Below are 23487 nucleotides of genomic sequence, written 5' to 3' on the forward strand. Positions count from 1 at the left end.
CTATAACTTAACATTGGTAAAAAAGTACAATCTGTTTCATGATCAAATTCATAATTTGTCATAGAAATCCATATAATATATATATATATATATATATATATATAAAGTTGGTTTTTTCCCTTCTTATGACATATGGAAGAGAAGTTTGTTGACATGTGTCCTCATGTTTTTTTGTATTTTAAATTCTTCTTCTTTTAGATTATTGTAATTTATTTCATCAATTTCTAATTGTGTACTATCTAATCCTTCTCACACTTATTGGTCTCTAAAATTCAAGAAATAAATAAAATAATATAAATATATTTTAAATATTTAATTTATTCAAAGCTAAAAATAGCATAAACTTTCACCATTTTATTATTTTTACTAAATTTTATTATTTTATTTACAAATTATATATTTATTTCACTATTAATATCATAAGATAATCAAACTAAGAATAAGAAACTAGAGCATCAACGCAAATAACCAAGAAAGCGGGCTAGAGAGAGAATAAAAATCGAAAGGCCAAAGTCACCAAGAAGTAGGGAACATATATGCTTAAAGCACCAGAATCACAATCAGTAGCTAAAAGGTAAGAAACACCTCACAAACTAAACAAGAGTATACAAGACAGCCATGCAAGTTGGCTTTTTCCCTTCTTATGACATATGGAAGGGGGGTTTGTTGACATGTGTCCTCATATTTTTTTGTATTTTAAATTTTTCTTCTTTTAGATTATTGTAATTTATTTCATCAATTTCTAATTGTGTACTATCTAATCCTTTTCACACTTATTGGTCTCTAAAATTCAAGAAATAAATAAAATAATATAAATATATTTTAAATATTTAATTTATTCACAGCTAAAAATAACATAAAATTTCACCATTTTATTATTTTTACTATTTTTATTATATTATTTACAAATTATATATTTCACTATTAATATCATAAGATAATCAAACTAAGAATAAGAAACTAGAGCATCAACGCAAATAACCAAGAAAGCGGGCCAAAGAGAGAATAAAAATCGAAAGGCCAAAGTCACCAAGAAGTAAAGAACATATATGCTTAAAGCACCAGAATCACAATCAGTAGCTAAAAGGTAAGAAACACCTCACAAACTAAACAAGAGTATACAAGACAACCATACAAGTGAAAAACCACAAAGCTCTTGATAGAAGAGACCAAAGCTCCAATAGACTTACTCCGCACACCTATACCAAAGGAAACATAGAAATAAAAGAAACAACTTGAAGGAGGGAAAATGGAAGACACCCACCGATAAATCAGAGACTAAACTTGAGACCAGAAATAACCTTCCAAGCCCACATTGCATACACGAACGAAAACATTATCCAAACCTCGAGTGGCAAACATGGTGAAAGAGAGAGCCACCAGAGATGCCATGAAAGCTGCAAAGAGATGGGAGAATAGAGAGGGAAAGGGAGACGAAACGAAATAAAAAAAACTATGGAGCCGTCCTCGAGCTATGAAAGAGAGCATAGAAGTCAGAACACCAAAAACTAGATCTTGAAAACCAAGACTACCAGAGACTATTGACGGTCAGCCAACGACGAGGAATACAACACGAAAGACGACTAAACTCTGACCCAACCAAGGAGATGCAGTTCCTAACACCAGCTGAAATCTAAGAAAGAAGAGGAGCAGTCAATATTGACTGGAACAACCTACAATGCCGTGAGAATAAACCGAAAAACTGAAAATTCATAAATCCGATCTACAACAAATACCATACAATCTCACAGGTGAAGAAGGCAAGAAAGAACAAGAGAAAGAGGTTAGTCTTTTTCCGGTGATGGTGAGAAGCACCGCACACCAGATATGTAACGAAATACATAGACGGTGATGGCTCAAGGTCAAAATATGGGAGAGTGCAAAAAACATCTTAAAAGTTACAATTTTCAAAATTATGAAAAAATATAATACAATTTTGACGCTGAACCCGTTAATCTTAGAATCAACAAAGTTATTGAAATTCAATATTATTTTACGTTAGAGGTTCATTCCACTACTAACAAGTAATATACACACAACAACACATTATTCGAAAAAACAAACACAAAATATATTAACCTATCACCTACTACTACATAACACACTAAAAGCACTAAATAATGATATTAACAAATAAAAATGACAACATAATTACATTATCCATAAAATCATGTTCTTAACAATAATAAAAACAATATTCCGCGCGAACCCTAGTATTACAAAAGATTGCTTGAAGTCACCATTAAGATGGCGTATTTACAAAATCCCATATAAGAAGTTGAAATCAATTATATAAGGAATATAAATCAATTGACTCGTTACCACCAGTTGACTTTGAATTAAAAGTTAATCTAACTTAAATTATGTTATTAGATTTAAGTATCCGTTGACGATCTCACCCAAGTCCAAATCAATTCGGTTTAGTTTCCCAAATGTCAAAAGACCGACCCTCGATTACTACAAGATTGCTCATCCCGGGTTGTGTTTTGGTTTGCCTTGTCAAAGCTCTCGAAGGTCAAAATTGGAACTTTCAATAAAATCCAGCTACTGACATTTTGCAAAAGCACAGATTCTTTTTGGGGGTAAAATGTCATTTTCAGTCTTTTCGCCGTTTATATAAAAGATCAGTTTGTACATCATACGCAGCAAATAATAATTCGTCAACAATCAATCGCCTTCTTCTCTCTTCTCGATCGCCGTCAAGCTCCTCGAATCTCTGGTATGCTCTTCGTTTCTTCCTACCGATTCTTCTTCGTCTTCCATAATTTTCGGAGAACTAGTCCATGATTTTCTTCTGGAATCTGATAAAACTAGCTTCGTTGAATCATAGTTTAGGCAATAGATCTATTCGGTTGTTTTTAGATTTCTGATTCGGCGAGTGTTGTTGATTACTTGAGTTTCCATGGATCGGCGTTGTTTTTTGAGAATTAACATTTGGTTTCGGTGGATACTGTCACAGGTTTTTGAGCTTCGTGTGAATTATAGTTTAGGCGAGAGACTTATTTGTTTTTTTGAAATTATTAATATTTGGTTTTGGTGGATGCTGTACTGTTACAGGTTTTGAGTTTTGGAGAATGGTGTTTTTCCGCAGCGTAGCGGCCTTTACTAGGCTGAGGTCTCGCGTTGTGAGTGGTTTTCTTATGTATCCAACTGAAATTTTGGCTTGCAATTTTCGGTTTAGTTGATGCTAATCTGATGGTGATATGGATTTGTGTAACCAGGGGCAACAATCTTCGCTCGGCAGTTCAGTCAGATGGATTCAGATGCAGAGCTCCACCGATGTGGTAACTATCTCCTTTGTTTCATGTTTGCATGTCCATGTGTGTGACCGTGTAGCATGTAGATGATTAGATTCTATTTTTGTCACGTACTAGATCCAAATGCTTAGTAACCTGAAGTGGAAACTTGGTTTATTTTGCTTGGGAGAATAATTATGTTTTATTTTGTTGTGGTGAGATTGATTTTGGACGTGATGCTTGTGGGGTCTTTACTCATTTTGTTTACATGATGTCAATGCAGGACCTGAAGTCGCAGCTGCAAGAGTTGATTCCGGAACAACAAGTAAGCTTTGATTTCCTTTACATTGAATGAATATTTGTGATGTTGACAAAAAAAAATTCACTGAGTTTGAATATTATTGTTATCTTAGTTGAGAACTTGAGATTGTTTCTAAGAAGTTAAGGCAGACTAATCTCTTTTGCTTTTCTATTTCCCTCTTTCCTCATAAATTTTCCAATTTCAGGACCGCCTGAAGAAACTGAAGTCAGAACATGGGAAGGTCCAACTGGGAAACATCACTGTTGATATGGTAGAAACATGATGATTCACGTGTTCGCTTTGTTTATATAAGCCTCCCCTTGAATGACTCATTTTAGTCCCCGTTTAATTAAAGGTAATTGGTGGAATGAGAGGGATGACTGGATTGCTCTGGGAAACCTCGCTGCTTGACCCGGAAGAGGTGCTGATAACTCCTTGTATATCGTTATAATTGTTTGGCTGTAGAATATATCAAATTCTCTCCCTTCCAATTGAAAGGCTAATGTTGCAGTTATTCTATCTATGTTTCAGGGAATACGCTTTAGGGGCTTGTCAATTCCTGAGTGCCAGAAAGTATTACCTGCTGCCCAGTCTGGAGGGGAACCATTGCCCGAGGGTCTATTGTGGCTTCTTTTAACTGGAAAGGTGCGCCTTTTCTTTACTTCTTTAAAAGTTGGTCACGAGCATGTCCAGACGATTAGTTTCCCTCAGTGTAATATCCTGGTCTATCCTTTCTCCCGTAGGTACCTAGCAAAGAGCAAGTTGAAGCACTGTCAAAAGACTTGGCGAACCGTGCTGCTGTGCCAGGTTTGGCTGTTCAACTTCTGGCTCTGACTGTTTGCAATAAGCAGCCTGTTTATTTTAATCGAAATTTGTTGGACATTAATGTTTTAGAGAAATTTGTTAGCAGGAATGAATTGGTTTGTATTGTTTTCGTGTTACCTTTGTACTCATTCATGACTTCTATTCAACTTTATGCAGATTATGTTTATAATGCCATCGATGCCCTGCCTTCCACAGCTCATCCAATGACTCAATTTGCTAGCGGTGTTATGGCTCTCCAGGTGTGGATCTCTAAGCTCCCATTGTTATTTGCGTGTTCTTTATGTGATATCTGTTAAAGCATACTTTTTCAATAAGTAATTACTTTTCAGCGGAAAGTTAACTTCCTTTACGTGATATCCAGGTGCAAAGTGAGTTCCAAAAGGCATATGAGAATGGAATTCAAAAGTCAAAGTATGCTTTTAGAGTTTCTGGTTTAGTTATCTATAGCATTTAAAATTAGCATGCATCATCGAAAAGATCTTTCCGTCCAGGTTCTGGGAGCCAACATACGAGGATTGCCTCAACCTGATTGCGCGTGTTCCTGTTGTAGCTGCATATGTTTATCGGAGGTTAGTGAAGACTAACATTTTTTGTACTCCTTTACACTAATTGTGTTCCCTTTATAGGAAGATCTGCCATTGCTGTTTTCTTTTTGCTTTGTATTTACCTTTCCACGAAATCCTTGCAGGATGTATAAGAATGGCGATTCCATTCCCTCGGATAAATCTTTGGATTATGGTGCAAACTTCTCCCACATGTTAGGATTTGATGATGCTAAGATGAAAGAGCTCATGAGGCTTTACATCACTATCCACAGGTCTGTACTACTATCTTCGTCCATATATATCTGTTAACTTAATTTTCTTATCATTTTTGTTGTTATTTTCAAGACCTACAACTATCAGCATGATGATTTCTATTTTCTTCTTGTTTCTGGTTTAGTGATCATGAAGGTGGAAATGTTAGTGCTCACACTGGTCACCTGGTATGTATCCTCGTTTTTTCTCAATGGCGACTATTCCACACTCAGTTCTAAGATTCATATACCTTTCCTTAGGATTGACGACATTGTGGACATTTATGATGATTAATTTCTGTATTTAGGTCGGTAGTGCACTTTCAGATCCGTATCTGTCATTTGCAGCTGCATTAAACGGTTTAGCTGGGCCACTCCATGGTTTGGCTAATCAGGTTTTCTTTCTTGTCTAAATCTTCGATAAATATTTCTTCAATCTATGGCAGAGCTTAATGAATTGTCTTTTTTTTTGTATATTATCTAGTAACTTTGTGATGGTTTTTTGGCACAACCGTAAGGTAGAGGAACAGAATCTTAGTTTCTTTTTCTTTTTCTTTTGTTGCAACAGGAAGTTTTGCTTTGGATCAAATCAGTTGTGGAGGAATGTGGAGAAAACATATCGAAAGACCAGTTGAAAGAATATGTCTGGAAAACATTAAACAGTGGCAAGGTAAAACACACATTAATTTACAAGCCAACATAGTACTGATTTAAATTGTTCGAAAAGGGGTTGAATCATGTTTTAACTAATTTGGGTTCTTCTTAACCTATTTTATTTGTGTATATGTTTATATGCAAGGATGGTTCACCAAATAATTAATTAATAAGGCTTATTTGGTCTACAGGTTGTTCCTGGATATGGACATGGTGTTCTTCGCAAAACTGATCCAAGATATATGTGCCAAAGAGAGTTTGCGTTGAAGCATTTACCTGATGACCCTCTTTTCCAGCTGGTACTTTTGTTTTTTTCTTTCTTTTGCTCTCTTATAAAAACTGTTTCATTGTGGGCAGTGGCTAACAGAACCTTCATCTTTATAGGTATCAAAGCTTTATGAAGTTGTGCCTCCTGTTCTCACCGAACTCGGAAAGGTAATATTTGTAATCTTTTCTCATTTACCAGGATGATCAATTCATGTAATAGTTACATAGATAGTATGACACATAATACGCCAATAACTCAATGGATGTCTAAAACTTCTCATGAAAAACTCAGTTTACATGTTTTCTGAATACTGTGATGGGTTTTGCTTGTTACAGGTGAAGAACCCATGGCCAAATGTTGATGCTCACAGTGGAGTGTTGCTCAACCACTATGGTCTAACCGAAGCAAGGTAAGAATCAGACCTCTCGGTTAGTAACCTATCGTTGAGCCTATTACGCTAGTAGTCGAATATAACATTGTGCGTTTTTAATAGGTACTACACGGTGCTCTTTGGTGTCTCAAGGAGTCTTGGTATCTGCTCTCAGGTACTATATATGCGTCTTTGTTAATACAAACCATTTAAAACAGGTTTCAGATGCTAAGCTTATTATGTTATTTGTGGTTTGATTTGCAGCTAATATGGGACAGAGCTCTTGGACTTGCACTTGAGAGGCCAAAGAGTGTTACAATGGACTGGCTTGAAGCCTACTGTAAGAAAGCAAAAGCTTCATCTCCTTAAACCATTACCGGGGTCTGAGGCTTCTCTCACTCTCTATGTGTTCCATTCTCTTCCACACAGAAGAAAAGTTTATATTGACAGAAGAAAAACGTTGTTCGTGTAGAAATTGTTACTTTTGAGATTTTACTTTTCTGCACTTGCGGTTTGCAAATTTGCATTCGGGAAAACTCGTGATAATAAATAAACAGTTTTATTCTATTTATATAAACCTCTGTCATGAATTAAAAACTTTTCTGATTGACCCCCATTGGATTGGGGAAAAACAAGACCGTAATTGTTTCTATAAAAATATACTGATTCTATCTACGAAAATTGGGATTAGCAAGGGGGATTAAGAGCTGTGTGCAGGTAAGAAGCGAGTGAAGTTGCGGATCAGAAGCAAAATAGCTGATGAAAATAATGTTTATATTCGACTACTAGCGTTAACTTGGCAGAGGGTGATAACTTATCCAATTCATTAGCTATCTCCACCTGAAAGGACACGCACAAAAAAACCTCAGTGACTGTTCGTTTGGTTGGGACTTGGTTAAGTCTGCTTCTTCTAAAAGGTAGCGAAGCTCCAAGGAGAGCTCGTGTCCGTGTCCAAGAACCGGATCTGTTACAAAAACATTCACTCACCTTGATTGGGAAAGTGACAAACCATTCCGTTCAAAAGGTCCCCTCCCTAATCCCATTTTTCACTAAGCATTGGAAGACAAAAGAGATTAGGACAGTGGGCTCGGATTTGGGACAGGGCTTGTTCCAGTTCCAGTTCGATTCAGAGTCAGACCTGCTCGCTGTACTTGAAAACCGCCCCTACCACTTCGCGAAATGGATGGTCATCTTACAGCGTTGGGAGCCCACCATCTCCCTGTCTTTCCCGTCGCTGATAACCTTTCTGGATTAAGGTCGAGGGCATTCCAGCTCATCTCTGGACTGAGGAGACCGTCAGAAGCATTGGAGAAGATATAGGTCGCTTTGAATGCTCAGATATCTCGACGCTCTCGGTACGTATGCGTGTTCATGTGAATGGCAGGCTTCCTCTGATAAAGAGCTCGGTTATTGAGTATCCTAACGGAGATGAAGTCAGGGTCTCGCTAGTCTATGACAAGCTCGAAAAGCATTGTTCTCACTACAGTTTGCAGCTAGCCTTCTTCACCAGATAAAACAGCCTTGAATCTAGCTAGCTTGATCATCTCCATCTTCTATGCGCTGCTTGATTATTGAATTGAATGGCATAGGATACATGTTCTGTGTCGTTAAACTATTTCCGTTACTGCTGAGTTTACTGAGTCTTTGCATTCATTTATTAAATAGGGAAAATGAAAATTTGTGACTCCTTCCTTTGTTAAATATAATACATACATCTTTTATGTGTTGGTTTTGCTTTCATTTCCATTGTTGGCAATACTTTAGCACTTGTTGCTCTCGTTCCTTCCGTGCATATCTTATATCAGAGAAGACAACATGATAACTAATCTAGTAGTGCACTTTTAACTTTTCTTTAATAGCCCTCTGTTTTTTTTCTGAGCTTTTATGGAGTGTCATGCGTATGAGCAGCTGCTTAGTTTCAGTTTGTAAATCTTTACATGAACATTCACCGTCTTGAAAATGATTTTGAAACCTGTTTGAAAGCAGAGTGGCAATCCAATAACTCTGTGGTTCTTCATTATTCTGATGGGCCATTATGAACATGAGTATTATTTATACTTTTGTTGTTGCTCTCATCTCTCAGTAACTTTCAAGACGACCGACCACCCTTTTTCATGTAAATCGTAACATTTAATTTTGTTGTTCTGCTATTTTGTATAACAGTTCACATTTTTTAAATTAAAAACAAAGATTGCATGAAAAGAAAGCTTACAATAACTTGCACGAAAAAACGATATTTCCAAAAGAGGAAAAACGAATAATCACAAGCTTATTCATTTTCTGACCCAATGATATCTAGGTTCATCCCCAAAATGGATTACAGAATTATTTATTTTATTCGAAATACGCATATTCGCCAACTCCATACGAGCATTCCTCAACGACTCTATCCTCAAAGCTTCCAAGACCGCTTCTTCTTCTCCTCCTCCTCCTTTCTTCGCCTCGTGATTTTCATAAACGGCACAAGAATGCACATGCGTTCCATAATCACATACTTTGCAATGATAAACCCAAAGATTCTCCGACAGTACTGTTTCTTTACAGACGTCACACATGAAAACCACACCGTCACGACCTTTGCACGGCGAGCTGTAAACTAGAGTAAGCTTGTGTTCGTGATCATCACGATCTAAGATCTCAGGGAGAAAGGCACACCCCACATGAACATCGTACTGGCACTTGGAGCAATGGTAAGTGAAACTAGATCCATATTGACCGCATGCATCACACCCGTAAGCGTGACCATAAGGTGGGGAATGAAGCAAGGTTAAAGGATGGTCAGGATGAGACTTGTGGTTTATTTCACGGGGTAGGTCGAAACACGACTTGTGCAGGAAGTAATCACAGTCTGACTTGGTACACTTGAAAGCTTGTCCGGTTAGCCCGAGCTCACATCCAGAGCAGATGATCTCATCTTCCTCTTGGGCTTTAAAGATGTGTAGCGGATGTTTGTGACTCGGGTGCTTCACTGATGGACGATTAACAGGTTTGCTTGAAGCCATAATATGGTTGTTTAAGTGGACGAAAGAGTTTACGAGACTTAAATAGTTCTGAGTTTTGTTTTTGATTATTCACCAAGTTGTGTTTAATTTATAGGAGAGTATCGGCATAAAGAGCTGTGACATTTGGACACGCAACTATGAGTAGGGACAAAACACTAGTCTCAATAGTTGAGATTCCCATGCAAGTGGGCGACGACTTGGTGACAGTTTGAACGTTGACTTTTGAAGTTGCCGACTGAAAATGTAGGATACACATCACATGGTAGCAAATAACTACCAAAAACACAGAGTCTTCAAACAAATTAATCAAATTCTTCACAAATTAAACAAGTGAACCGTTAGTCTATGACTTTCAAATTCTTAGAAATAATTTACGTAAACATAGGTCAACAAAATTATTTAAAGTAAAATGCTTACTAAATTACCTATCTACCTATAGTATAACCTAATATTGTTTACTTTCTCGGCCTAATCATATCATTATCCGGAAATATGGTTTAAAACAACGGTTAAGTATAACTACATTTAAGTTAATCCCACATCTGACATAACTGTTCCATGTAACTAGCTAACATTCTCAAGGTAATGAATCCGTGAATAACAACCAAAAGTTGCTCTAGCAAAGGAGGCTTTTATTAAACGAAACCAAACTGATGTAGAAAAGAGTCTATAACGTTTGGGCCGAGGCATCTTCGCCCCAGACCCTTAAATAATCAAGGTGGTGTAGCTTCTCTAGACGTTCTATTTATTGTAGTGAGTCATAGCTGTACGCAAATCAATATATACTAATAAACCATGACTAACAACAACAAAAATTGCTCTAGCAAAGGAGCCTATAACCCTATGCGTTTATCTTTTTTCTTCTTATAAAACAGACATATTGACCAAAACTTGATTTGAAAATATGGGTTACTGAACAAAACAAAAAGTCTTTAGAGGAACCTAATATTCTCAACATAACCTGGATAACAAAGCCTTGATCCTAGTAGCTCATCAGTCTCCACTCCTTGGATCTCCACTTTTCTTGATCTTTCTTTGTTAAAATCATAATAATAAACGCAAAATGGCTTAGCTTCCTTTAACGATCGTTGAAACACCCTAAGCTCGCCAGTATGAATCACTCCGTTAGACCCTAGGTGACACCCAAATCCTTTCCACTGACGAGGATATTTAAACGTCTTTCTAGACCATTCCTGATTCTCAACATCCTCAAGAATCCACAATCTTATATCATGTTTGTAATAACCAAACTCTACACCTCCCAGTCTTCCATTGTAATTTACTAGAGTGGAGTAGCATGTCATCGAAATGTCTGATTCTTCGGGTGCTTTGATCAACTCCATCTTCTCAGACCTAACATCGAACCTAACTATGTTTGACTCTCCGATTCCGTAGTATATAACACCACCAATGCATATCCCTTGGTAGACATAACGGTATTTATATGCCGTGGGCTTTAATCATTAACACCCGTAGTATATAACACCACCAATGCATATCCCTTGTGTTAATAATCAAAATTTAAAATGGGCTTTAGACTGAACCACCAAAGCTACCAAATCTTAACACAATAGCCTAACAAAATCAACTTTATAATATTTAAGGTGCGGCAACTGACCCACTATCTATACATGCAGGTCCGCCTCTGGTCTTTGACCTAGTCAGAAACGTGTCCACCAAGTCTTTTGCTGCGGATGATAGAGAACCACTGTTTCGACACGGATTGGAATCGGATGATGGATTTTGAAGGAAGTAGAGAGAGTATCTCAACGATGAGGTCGACAGGATTGGTGGTTGTGGAGTTTCCAGCATGGGCTCCTAGTTCCATGGCAGTGGCTGGGTGGTTTGATATCCACAACCCTAAACGCTCTCGAAAATATAACTAACCTACTTTTATTTCACCGTTTTCTTTTTCGTTCACGCAATCTAGGACACATGACAGATTGATGATAGGCTTTAGATGGGCCTACTGGGGAATTTATTTATTCTAGTCTCATGAGTCCATTAATACAAGAGGTTGGTTAAGCAACATTTGGACACTGAGACAATACAAAGATTCAAGCCTCGCTTATTACAGAGATGTTACAGCTTCTCTAGACAAACCGCATCGTCTTCAAGAAGAAGAGAATGTGTTTGGTGGCTTGTGACAAGAGCCTAAGGTTTTGTATCCATAGAGTATGCTTTAGTTAGACCATGATTAATCCGGGGTTCTTAGAATGGGGTTCTTAGCGGAAATTAAAAAACTGTTTTTTTACTTTTAACTAAAAAAAGCTAAGAATCGGTTTTTAAAGTCTTTATTTAAGAACCGGTTCTTAGTTTTTTTAATTAAAAGTTAAGAAACAGTTTCTTAACATCCTATAAAAACTTCATCCTAAAAACTCCGGGTTAATCATGCTCTTATATTCTGACGATTTTCACCATTGGAGTTCTTACACAAGATGCTAAAACCGTTCCATTGAACATATTATCCCAACATTTGGGTAAACTTAATCTCTAACGTCAGCAAAAATTACAAGTCGGATACAAAGAAAAGGCAAAACATCAAAGAAGTCGAGACTCTGTCTTTCCATCTCAACCAATGTTTTCTTCTTCTTCATCAGCTCCTCATGGTCTGCATTGCACTGTGCCTTGGCAAAACTGCTTGATTCAATCCAAACACAAGTTTAGCGATGAAAGCCACCTTCTGTACAAAAGACCTGAAGATGCTAATTAAATGCTCTGATATATCAAACTAAACACTTGCCATTCTCTCCATTGGATATATCTCCAAGCTTTGTTATTGCACCCACAAGCGCATGTTCTTGTTCCTGATGAATCAAAAGGTAATAATCAATCATTTGAGGCCTTTTGTATATATATAAACACAAAACAAACAAAGAAAGGATCTTTGTTGTTGTAGCCATCATCAAACCTCCAAAACTCTCTTAGCCATTTCAACCTCTTGAGGATCTGGATTGTGCGAACCAAGAACTCTCTCCACCTATTAGAAAAACATCACCGTTTGAGAAACAACACATACATCACTGTCTTGACAACAATTAGTACCAACCTCTCTGATTAGGACATTGGTCGGACGGATTCGTATATCGACATGTTTCCTTTTCCCAGCTCCATTCTGTGATGTTCTGAGATCGTTTTTGATAGTGGTCTTAGCCAAACCGCTTCCCCGTTGTGGAACATTGTTGGGTCCTGTGGTTCTGTTCAGGCCATATCGATTACAGACCCCAGGATCCTCTCCTATCCACTCAATATCCCTAGGAGATATCTGCACATGTATTAGAGATATTGGTTACCAATTAACTAAAGAACGGTTGATCCTTGTGTTTTCCTCAAAAGTTAAATGTTCAAAAGGCAATTAATTACCTCTGCGAGTTTAACCCATTCCCATGTCTCATTACGTGTTCCAATGTCATAAACTAAAGCATGTCGACCCTAAAAATAAATGATTATAAGAATATTTAAACATGTATAAGGAACTGTAAGCCAATTTAAGAGAAGCCACAGACCTCAACTGGATCATACTTGGTGATGGCAGCCTCGTAAAATGCATTGTCTTCTGGCCACCTTGTTCTAACTCTTCTTCCTACAAAAGACTCAGGTCCACTTCCTTTTGCTGGTTCACTTGAACTGGTAGGAACAGATGGTAATCTGTTGTTCATGACTTGTCCTCGTGGAGGTTGATCCAGAGGATGGTAAGGGATGGGTTTTAAGGAAGACGAACCAGGTAAAACCTAAGAGAATGGGGGAAAAAATCATTAAAAGAATCCAAACACAAGATACCAACTTGATGACTTTATAACTCACTGGTTTATGCTTTTTGTCCTTGACATTGGGAACTAATCCTCGTTTAGCTGTCCATGAAGCAAACTGGTGAGTGGGATCAGCTTGAGGAGGTGAAGAACTGGCGAATGGTTGAGAGGGAATTGGCTGGTTTGGTTTGTGCCTCTTAATAGAAGCTGAAGCTGAAGGGCTTGGCAACGTATCGTGAACCACTTGAGCAGCATAGCGTTGCACTCCTCCAGATTGTCTCCATTCCCTAGTAAAGAAAAACAATATATGTTACAGACAGAAAAGGAAAAGAACAAAAAAAAAAAGACTTTTTACTCCTCAACTGAATAAAGGCTCAAGAAAGCTTCTCGCCTTATCCTTCGTATAGTATCATCTGCGTTTACACGAGCAAGAAGCTCTCTATGCTCCTCATGTGATACTCTCAACTCTTTACGCATTTCAGTTATTAGACCATCTTTTTCCTGAACAGTACAATAAGAGATTGTCATTTCAACTAATAAGATAAGAAGAGAGCGAGATTCGACGAAAAATACCCAAGTGATTGCATCTGCTTGTGCTCTAAAGGCTCTGAGAAGAGAGAAGTATGCTTCCTTCTCAACATGGTGAATCTGAGCTTCCATATCAGCAGCAACTTGGTCATACATGTGAGATGGAGGAAGAGTCGAAGGTCTTCCATTAGTAGACACACTACTCCCTCCTCGTGGAACCACCCTATGCGATGGAGGAAGATCATCATCTGTTCCTGCAAGCAACACACACTCAACCAAAAAGGTTTCAACTTTTAAGATCAAAGCAGAGAGTTAACACAAACCCATCAAAACCCACAATGTATAACGCTACTTTAACGAAGAAAGGCCGAAACTTTCGTAAACCCTAATTTGAGAGAGCAGAAAGAAGACGAGAGAAGAACAAGGAGGGAACTAACCGCTGCTATCAAACGATTCGTAGTCCATCACGCAGCTTTGATCCTAAATTCTTGAAAGACTAGTTTCGGAGATGAAGAAGGCGAATCAAGAGACAACAGACACACACACACAAGAAGCAAAGGGTTGATTTCAATTTGACTAGAGCAAGACTCGATTTTGCTTCAGCTTTTTTTTATCTTTCTGCGAAAGGAGATTCTGAACAGTTTCCTTCCGTCGTGAATCGGAGGCCCCACTGGGACTGGGAGTGATGGTTCGATTCAGCTTTAGAGATTACAGATTTGAAGAAAACTTGTTCATTTCCTGAATAATATATGAACAGAGGAGGAGTAATAATATAGATTCTTTCTCATTATTAACGAGGGAAATAAAACGCCGCCGTTTCGATTTGCTGCCCAGGTACATGGGCTATTCTTAACGGGCCTTTTAGTATAGCCTAGGCCCTAGGTGTTTTTAGTTGAAAACGACGCCGTTAGAGCAGAGAGTCTTCTTGTTCTCGGTTTGTCCACTGAGCTCAACTCATAGAGAGCAGGACAGATTATTATATGTGTTTGAGTAGATGCCATCAGGAAGAAGACTGTCAACGCATCAACCTTTAGCATTTTTCACCGTTTATGCGTTCTCTTCATGCTTTAGCTTCAAAGTCCAGGCGTAAACTGCATGCATCATCATCACCAAGGAGACTCTCAACAATGCCCTGAAGAGATGTCTTTTGGTGAGTAGTTGTAAGTAATCTTTAAAAATCGAAGAATTTCGATTCAGAAAAAAATTGTAGTGACGTTATCATTCTTGATTTTGCAGATGCAAAGCTTCCAAATTTATCTAAAAAGGAACAGTTTTTAGACTCTTGTGATGAAGAAGAAGACTCTCAAGTAAGTGATCTGTGTATACTCTATACTCATATGATGATGAAAAGCTTCGTTATTTATCTTTTATTGATCTTTTTGAAGGGAGATGTTCAAGCGGACTTTGAGTTCTTTGATCCTAAACCTAGAGACTTTAACGGAGTTAAGATTCTCCTAAAGAACTATCTCGACGACAAAGGAGTGGGATTTGAGCAGTTTTGTTGATCTGATAATATTGGAACAGAAGACAGTGGGAACAGTTGTGAAAGTAGCAGACGATGAGGATGAGTCGGTGTTTGTTGTTGTCTCTGCCCTTCTTAACTTGGCAAGGTATAAGGAGAATCAATGCTTTAGAGAGGTTAAAGAATTTCTTCTTAAAGTTTGTTTAGAGAAGAATGTAGCTAGTAGTGATCTTGAACTGATGTTCGAGAAGAAGGCACAAGATGTTGGTTTGTTGGTATCTCAAAGAGTGATGAATCTTCCTCCACTGTATGATGGATTGTTTGATGAAGTCTCGTGGGCCACTGAAGATGAGGTGTGGATCTTTTAAGATAAAACTCTTAGGTAACTTTTTGTGAGTAACAGTTTTTTAAAAGTGTTTCTGTTTATAATAGCCTACAGAGGAGCTTCGAAGCTCATTCCGCTTCAAGTCATATCTTCTACTCACCAAGATTTACAAGGTAATCTTGTGTTATTACCACAATAACTTGTTTTGTTTGGTTCTCGAATCCTTTCTCATTGTGATGTTTGATTCTTGGTTATATAGCTGAAGAATCCTAAGCAGAGGAAGCGTCGTCATGGTGAAGAAGATGATGAGGAAACAATATTCCTGAAGCCTGAAGATGAACTTTTTCTGGAGGTAACTAACTTGATCTCTCACATTACTTCCTTAAGAAGTAAAAACATTTGTTGAATTGGAGTCATTTGCATTTTGCAGCTTAGCTCTTGGTCTTTCACATTCCCTATGCGCTCACAGCTCGTGACTTCTCAAGAAGTAAGTTTCTCTCTCTACAGACTATACACATTGGTTTTTGATTCCAACAGTGTCTGAAGATCTGTAATCCTTTTGTTTTTGATGGCAGATGAAGAACTATCAGAGCTGATGGGTCTAGTTATGGCTGTGGAGGTTATAAAGATTCCTGTATTCAGGCAGATGTTGAATTCTCTCATTGATGAATGAACAAATGATGTGAACATCTTCATCTTCTGTGGAGGCAAGAAAGATTTCTGACAGTTTTGATAAAAGATTATTCTGGGTGTTTTGTTGTTTATTCAGCAATCTTTTTCTACACGTCTTGTCACTGGTGGAAATAACAGTAAATGATGAAAACGAATACATATAGGTGTTAATTATTTGAGATCATGCGAGGGCAGCAAAAACACCAACAAAAGGAGCAACTGTGACAGTGGCGGGCTCGTTGTGCTGAAAATCAGATCGTTCATCTTGGTAAACATCGTTCATATCCGGTCCACCTACAATAGCTCCAACCAAAACATTAGGGTTCGGTTCAGAAGTGTTGTACCAAGGTTTCCACCCTTCACTGCATTCCTTCAGTTTAGGATCTTTCTTGATTGACACTATCGAGGCTCCTCTATGGTGTGGTCTATTAGGATAATTGGTCCCGAATCCAACCATGTAGCTCATGCTCTTGAGGTTTGACCCAAGTATGTAGTCTACCTAGTAACATAAACATGTACATATCATAAGAAAATTGTTATCTTAACGAACGAATGAATTTCCACGCAGAAAATTATAAAATTATTTTTAAACATTTTTAACTTTTAACATTTTGACCAAAAAATATAATTAATCATTAATAAACTAATATATAAAATCTAGAGTCAGTCCACTTAATGCCAGTTAAATAAGCATGAATCATTGAGCAGATTCAAAAACTGAATGCTTGACTAACCTGAGCCCGAGCGAGGCCGAGAAGATCAGAAGCTTGAAGAACACCATTAGGGCACTGGACGGAAGCTTGTGCAGCCTCAAGGTATTTACTATAACTTGATAAGACGAAAGAAGCAGTAGCTGTGTATTGGAGGTTTTCCCATGAAAAGAACCAAAGTAAACCTCCTGGAGTTTTCTTAACGTTGCTATAACCCTTTTGAGCACAGTTGCAGATAAACTGCTCGGCCATTCTTTTATACTCTGCCATCTTCCCTTCGTTCTTCACTTTCCCTTCAAACACAAGCTAATATTTTCGGGAAACAAAATCATGTGTTAAATGTTTATTTCTTGACTACAAGTTACGGTAAGATCACATTAAACCTACCTTGGCTGCCAATACTTGTGCCCCAACGAACTTATCGTCCCAAGAGAAAGCAAACCTCACACCTCCGCTATTAGAAGCTTGTGTTAAATAATCGAGATACATCTGGTCTCCGGTGGCCCGGTGAAGCCAAGCTGCAGCCCATAACAACTCATCTTCATGGCCACTACTCGAGTAAAAGCCAGCCGCATTAGTAATGGAGTCATGATAGACCCCAGGATGATTTTTACCGAATTCAAATAGATCTTTAGCGTGACTAGTGAGTGTTTTGGCATACGCTGCGTCAAAAGGAGCAAATGCTAGAGAAGCTGCAGCCATAGCAGCAGCTGTCTCACCGGCCAGGTCAGCACCTGGATGCTGAGCATCTATGCGGTATGATGGACGTGGATGTGAAGTGTTGATCATGTCCTCCGGTCTCATCCAGCACTTATGGTCCAATTTAACATCACCCACTTGTCCGTAAAGTACATTGGGCTCTGGATGAGCTTTAATGAGATAGTCAGTGGCCCATTTAAGAGCCACAAGGACGTTTTGATGCTCATTGTGGGCTTGGAACTGAGATGCCATCTCTACACTGCCCCAAGCTAGCATCGTTGTGGTGAACGCCAATGGGAATCCAAACTTCATGTTGTCTCCAGCATCATAATACCCGCCACTGAGATCAATCTATATTGTACAATTGGCAAAATATTTTACTTAATAAATACTAATCGTTACAACAAATTATGGTAGTAAAGATAATGTAAAAGAAGATTAGGGTTTAGATTACATTAACATCAGAACCGTCTCCAGGTGCAGAATCTCCTCTCCATTCAACTATTTGGTCTGATGGCAATTTTCCAGAGCGTTGAGCTTCAAAATACAAAAGACTCTTTGTGAGAGCTTCTCCGTAATTTAAACCTGCAGAAACTTTTCCACTAGTAATCGATAATAATAACAACACAATGCACATGCTTTGCATTGTGAGGAAGCATTGTGATGACCTAGTTCTTAACACGCAATACATGGCTTAGATCGTTTTTACTAACAAAAAAAAAAACAGTATTTTGATCATATATATCGTATATATATTATTGGTTAATGGTTTCTATATAATCAGTATCATATACTTCCTTATTTATAGGTACCATTTTCTAACTGGCACCAGAAAATTTAAGTGAATCATGAGCGGAGCCAATAGAAATATATTATTTTCCGATTAGAGTCTATTCTATTAATATATAGGATTACTACGTGTTTTAAGAATTTTTTTAAATATAATGTTTATTTAAAAATAAATTTATTAAATATTATATATTTTACTATTTTCTTACTAATATTTAATATAGATTTGATATATATTAAATCAATTTGCATAAAACTAATAAAATTTTTATAATTATCAAAAATTTAGCCTAAACAATATTTATAAAATTTGTAGATATATAAGAAACTAATGATTTTACGGTTAGATATTTAATTTTTTTAAAAAAATTAGAAATTTTTGAAAGCTTTAGTAATACAAATTGTATAATTATACAAAAATAATAACATTTCGAAATTTAAAATGTTATATATGAATATATTTATTTTATAGATGATGTATGAGTTATTGCCATATTTTAAAAAAGTTTACCAAAAAAAAATATCAATATTAAATGTAATATATGAATTATTACCATATTCTAATAAGTTTGCCAAAAATATAAATCAACATTAAATGAAATTATTCATGTCATATTTTTCCGGAATGCATGTCATCAATTTCAGTAGTCATGTCATATTTGTTTTGTGAAATTGATTGTACAGAATACATGTGGAAAATCACTTCGCAAATATAGTTTAAGGGATTGTGATGATCAATGCATTCAATCTTCACGGATTAGGTAACATATTCCTAAACTATATGCTATTTTAACTAATTTTGAGGCAAATAATTTAAATGATTAACGCGTGAAGATTCTATTGCATATAATATGATAATGAGTGTGGAAACGTCCATACCCTAAAAGTTTTCAGAATTTATAAATAAAATTAACATACTTAAAAGTACAAAATCTCAAATACTTATGAAGATAAATAGTTATTCCAAAATATTTCAACACTGAGAAAGATAGACTTATGAAAAGCATGGAAGTTTTAGTTGATTCACGTTCCAAGAGTGAAACTTCTCATCGAATGGTGAATGAGCCCATGATTGTCTACCCATCTGCCGCCTAAAGTTAATAAAAAATATTGAACATTGGAAAAATTAATAATAGCCTTTACAGCTTTAAAATAATTGCTTTGAAAACTAAATAAAAATAAATATATAGTAATGTAATAATGTAAATGTACATTGTCTGTAGATGAAGAAGAGTCGTCTCCTGATTTTCTTTTCCGGCAGCTTCAAATCTACTAATTTGTAATTATCAATTTCACAGTTTATGGCACGTGAACACAAGCTGAATCCGTGAATAATAAGTTAAAGACATAATACAGCACCGGCACTCGCATTTATGAAGTTCATGAGGTTTATATCCTATTCTTATTTAAATTTAGTGATGATGAGAATGTAAGAAATTCAAGAACTACGTTTGATCCCCAAAATAAAACAAATTGAACCAAAATCAAGAAATTGTACATAAATATAGAAAGAAAACAAAACACAATTGAGATCGAATGAAATAAATATCACTTTGTGACTTTTTTTTTTATCCCTATGGACTGTGCATGGATATTTTAATATAAAAAAGTTGTTTTATCAACAAATGTTAAACTAGTAAAAAAAATTGATAATCAAAATATAAAGTTTACATATGTAAAATCATTTAGAAATACACATCTTCATTTATAAATCATTTAGAAATACACATCTTCATAATGGCATGTTTAACACAATAAAAAGAAAACCTATTTTGTCATAGAAAGACAAAAATCCTTGTAATAGTGACACCGTTTGCGTCCTGGTATTGGTGTGGTATAAGCGATGTATAAGTCTATAAATGAATGATTGAAAGAGAGGTTCACGTTCACAATAAGCTAAACTCATAAGTCAAAACTACTAAAGTTAATTAGTAACTGACTGAAATTTGCCTAAAGCTAATTCATAAACAATGTGCAAAAATAACATAAATCTAAGACTATTAAACAATTGTAGATAATCAGTCTTCAACTATATAAACTCACTAATATATACGAATTATAGAAACTCGCTAACTTTTCATGGATGTTGTGGTATCACTCGTATCATCTATGAATTCTCCATACATCAAACTTTTTGTTAAGCAATAAAATAAAATAAAATACTAGAAATTAAACTCAAGTGTTATTAAACAAGGATCTATACGAGTTAAACATGATCGTAATAAATAACTAGATCTTGATCCGCACAACCGTGCGATGATTATTTTCATTTTTACACATATAAATATTATTTTTACATGATTAATTTTATATAATTTTAATATATACAATATTACTAATTGTATAATATAACATTTTAAAAAACAACACTTTTATAGTTCACGTGCAATAATTTAATTTATTTGTTTTGAATTTATAATGATAGCATATTTTCAATCATGTGATATAAAATTCTAAATTGAAAGTCTTATTAGTTAAAGATCAAAAATTTAATTGAAAAATATTATATTAAATTGACATCGAAATATTAATACAAAATTGTACATTAGTTTAATTATAATTACAAAATTAATTAGATATTCTAAAGGTTTGTTTTAGTTAAAATGAAACATACATTTATTTTTAAATTAATAAACACGAAAATTAACTAAATATTTAAAAGTTTTTTGAGTAAAAAATAAATGTACATATATGTTATAAATAAACGCAAAATTAATTAAATATTTAAAATGTTTATTTTAATGAAAAAAATAAATATTTATTTATATTGTAAAAAAAAAAGATATGAAAGATTCTATTCAGATACAATTTCAGAGAAAATATATGAATATCTATTTAATTTGTTTGTTTTAGAATAATTTGATTAATTCAAATATTTATAAGAAAATAATTTAAATAAACTTTTTAGATGGTCCAAAATAGAAAAAAATAACACATGAATTAGGTCGTGACTTCTATTTTAATAGTATAGATTGCTTATATAAAAAATTTCTTATCATCTATTGTTATTATCCAACAATACATATAAATCACCTAGTATGCAGCAATACATTTAAATCATCTTGTAAAAACTTTTATGTAACTTTGTTTGTGTTTTGCAGTTATTATGTGCTTCTTTCGCTACTCACTTGTCTTAACAAGAAAGGAAGAAACAAGAAGTACTGAAGCTTACAGTTATATAATCCAATACATAGACAAATCACAGTTTTGGGAAAAAAATGTTAAAAGCTAACAAAAAGTACTGAAGCAAGAGCATTTGAAAATCCAAAGACCATATAACAGTTCAGAGCTAGGGACAAACCATAAACTAAAACAATCTGATGGAATAAAAAAAAAAGGCTCCTCGAGGACTTTGATATCTGTGTGTTTTTTTCTTGTTCTGTATCAGTTTGTTGTGATTGTTACCAATTTTAACAAGAACATCCTCCTGATTGCTGCTGAGCCAAAGATGCATTGGCGTTGGAAGACTTGAGATTGACATCAACCATATCCTCTTGCTTTGTCGAAGACAGTGTTTCCATTCCTGGCAAAGCTGCTGCGATCTTGCGGAAAAGCGCCTAAAAGATGAGACAGAGACATTACGTTCTGACGATGCGGTGATTGTTTAGAGAGTATCAACGGGAGACCATATGAATGTAGATTGGTATAAGAAGTCTAGGTTAATTAACCTATTGATGGGGACTTAAGTGAATCTAGCCGGAACTTTTGTGTAGTTGTCTAAGACATTCTCACAATATGTGCAGAGAAGATCTCTGTTTGTTACCTTTATGTTGAAGCCTGCTTTGGCACTGGTTTCGATAAACATTACATTAAGCTCACGAGCCTTGGCTTCTGCTTCCTCTATTGACACTTGCCTGAGTAAACAAACAACTTATTAGGAATGTAAGACGTGGTTTAACAATGGTTAGTACTATAGTACAAAAAAGAAATGGTTAGAATTTCAAACCGTGTTCAATCAAGGAACAGTAAACATGCTTGCTATTGACGATTTAAAAAAAAGAAGGATGGTAAAGATAATTATTACCTTTTGTCGACAAGGTCGGTTTTATTTCCCACAAGAACGACAATGACATCACTACCACGCTCTGTCCTAACCTCATCGATCCACTTAGTAGTGTTTAGGAAAGATTGCCTGCCTATAAGGGAACAAATGAAAACGCATATATATATACTCATAAGAATAACATCTCAAATACAAGAAAGAGAAAGAGCAAAGGTTCACATACTTGCAACATCATAGACAATAACAGCAACAGAAGAATCCCTAATATAGCTCGGAATAAGACTCCTGAATCTCTCTTGCCCTGCCGTATCCCTGTCATAATGTTTCATCTCTCAAAGTTAAATTACCAAATCTTGATCTGCTAAACTTGAAAAGAGAGGTTCAAAGTTCTTACCACAACTGCAGTCTAACAGTCCGATCTTCGAGGTACATTGTCTTTGACAGAAAATCAATACCAATCGTGGCCTGATGATTATAAAATACAATAAACTACTGAGAATTAAGGAAGAACATAACGTAACGATCATAGTTACAAATCAAAGCTCAGATACTCTCTCTCTCTCTCTCTCTCATTCATCAATAGAGAACAAACAAGATCAGAGCTAACTAGTCTAGATTCCTTTACTGTTTCTACCATCATCTGAATCTTTGAGTATGATCAATCTGCCGACTGTTAAGTCAATAGGATCTACATATCAGATCACACGTAATCGATCTCAGCTAACGTCGAGATACTACACTAGATCGAGTTACCTGGTAAGTGTTATCGAATTTGTCGTACATGAACCGAGTGATGATACTCGTCTTCCCCACGGATTGATCTCCCAGAAACACGAGCTTATACTTGGCGAGTGCCGAGACCGGCGCCATGATTCCTCGAGATCAAACTAGCTGGACGGATCGGATCTGAGGTACGTCGCGGGGGAAGGAGTTTCCAATATTCGCCGGAGAGATTAGTGTGTTTAATTCGTAAGCTGGAGAAAAGGAAGACCAATCAATGGGTTATTTATGTGAAAATTAGAAACTATTAGGGATAATTTACAATATACAGGAAGTTAAATGCAGATTAATAAATTGATTCAAAAAACATTTTAAGTA

General features: G+C 35.9%; 5 protein-coding genes and 1 pseudogene across 6 annotated transcripts; 2 read left to right on the forward strand and 4 right to left on the reverse strand.

Moving 5' to 3' along the window:
* Positions 1-2561: 2561 nt before the first annotated feature.
* LOC106388350 (citrate synthase 4, mitochondrial) lies at positions 2562-7021 on the forward strand. The gene is made up of 20 exons (XM_013828402.3): positions 2562-2719; positions 3058-3125; positions 3222-3284; positions 3520-3561; positions 3743-3808; positions 3893-3958; positions 4069-4182; positions 4281-4344; positions 4519-4601; positions 4724-4773; positions 4854-4931; positions 5051-5179; positions 5305-5347; positions 5467-5553; positions 5727-5828; positions 6004-6111; positions 6197-6247; positions 6416-6489; positions 6574-6625; positions 6715-7021. Exons 2-20 carry the CDS (start codon positions 3075-3077, stop codon positions 6817-6819), a joined length of 1428 nt encoding a protein of 475 aa, XP_013683856.1. The 5' UTR covers positions 2562-2719; positions 3058-3074; the 3' UTR covers positions 6820-7021.
* A 1546-nt stretch (positions 7022-8567) lies between these two features.
* On the reverse strand, positions 8568-9524 carry LOC106385493. Its single transcript, XM_013825406.3, has one exon. It carries the CDS (start codon positions 9450-9452, stop codon positions 8724-8726), a length of 729 nt encoding a protein of 242 aa, XP_013680860.1. The 5' UTR covers positions 9453-9524; the 3' UTR covers positions 8568-8723.
* Positions 9525-11889: 2365 nt separating this feature from the next.
* LOC106388349 (protein EMSY-LIKE 4) lies at positions 11890-14480 on the reverse strand. Its single transcript, XM_013828401.3, has 10 exons — positions 14167-14480; positions 13775-13983; positions 13593-13702; positions 13257-13488; positions 12959-13183; positions 12816-12884; positions 12502-12717; positions 12364-12432; positions 12196-12259; positions 11890-12089 (listed from the first exon to the last, which is right to left on the reverse strand). The coding sequence occupies exons 1-10, from the start codon at positions 14192-14194 to the stop codon at positions 12049-12051; spliced, it is 1263 nt and encodes a 420-aa protein (XP_013683855.1). The 5' UTR covers positions 14195-14480; the 3' UTR covers positions 11890-12048.
* Positions 14481-14723: 243 nt separating this feature from the next.
* Positions 14724-16372, forward strand: LOC106388348 (annotated as a pseudogene).
* On the reverse strand, positions 16232-18404 carry LOC106384016 (endoglucanase 15-like). Of its 2 annotated transcripts, XM_048752694.1 has the most exons (5): positions 18052-18404; positions 17560-17948; positions 17286-17448; positions 16923-17204; positions 16232-16687 (listed from the first exon to the last, which is right to left on the reverse strand). In XM_048752694.1, the coding sequence occupies exons 1-5, from the start codon at positions 18286-18288 to the stop codon at positions 16370-16372; spliced, it is 1389 nt and encodes a 462-aa protein (XP_048608651.1). In that variant the 5' UTR covers positions 18289-18404; the 3' UTR covers positions 16232-16369. The 2 variants fall into 2 exon arrangements, with proteins under 2 accessions (XP_048608651.1, XP_022554887.2); XM_022699166.2 differs by having other exon boundaries at positions 17286-17948; positions 18052-18395.
* Positions 18405-21534: 3130 nt separating this feature from the next.
* Positions 21535-23447, reverse strand: LOC106388367 (ras-related protein RABH1b). The gene is made up of 6 exons (XM_013828416.3): positions 23143-23447; positions 22784-22854; positions 22613-22701; positions 22411-22522; positions 22150-22240; positions 21535-21943 (listed from the first exon to the last, which is right to left on the reverse strand). Exons 1-6 carry the CDS (start codon positions 23257-23259, stop codon positions 21797-21799), a joined length of 627 nt encoding a protein of 208 aa, XP_013683870.1. The 5' UTR covers positions 23260-23447; the 3' UTR covers positions 21535-21796.
* Positions 23448-23487: the final 40 nt, after the last annotated feature.

The sequence above is a fragment of the Brassica napus genome, chromosome C3 (genome assembly GCF_020379485.1).
Source record: "Brassica napus cultivar Da-Ae chromosome C3, Da-Ae, whole genome shotgun sequence".
NCBI classification, from domain to species: Eukaryota; Viridiplantae; Streptophyta; class Magnoliopsida; order Brassicales; family Brassicaceae; genus Brassica; species Brassica napus.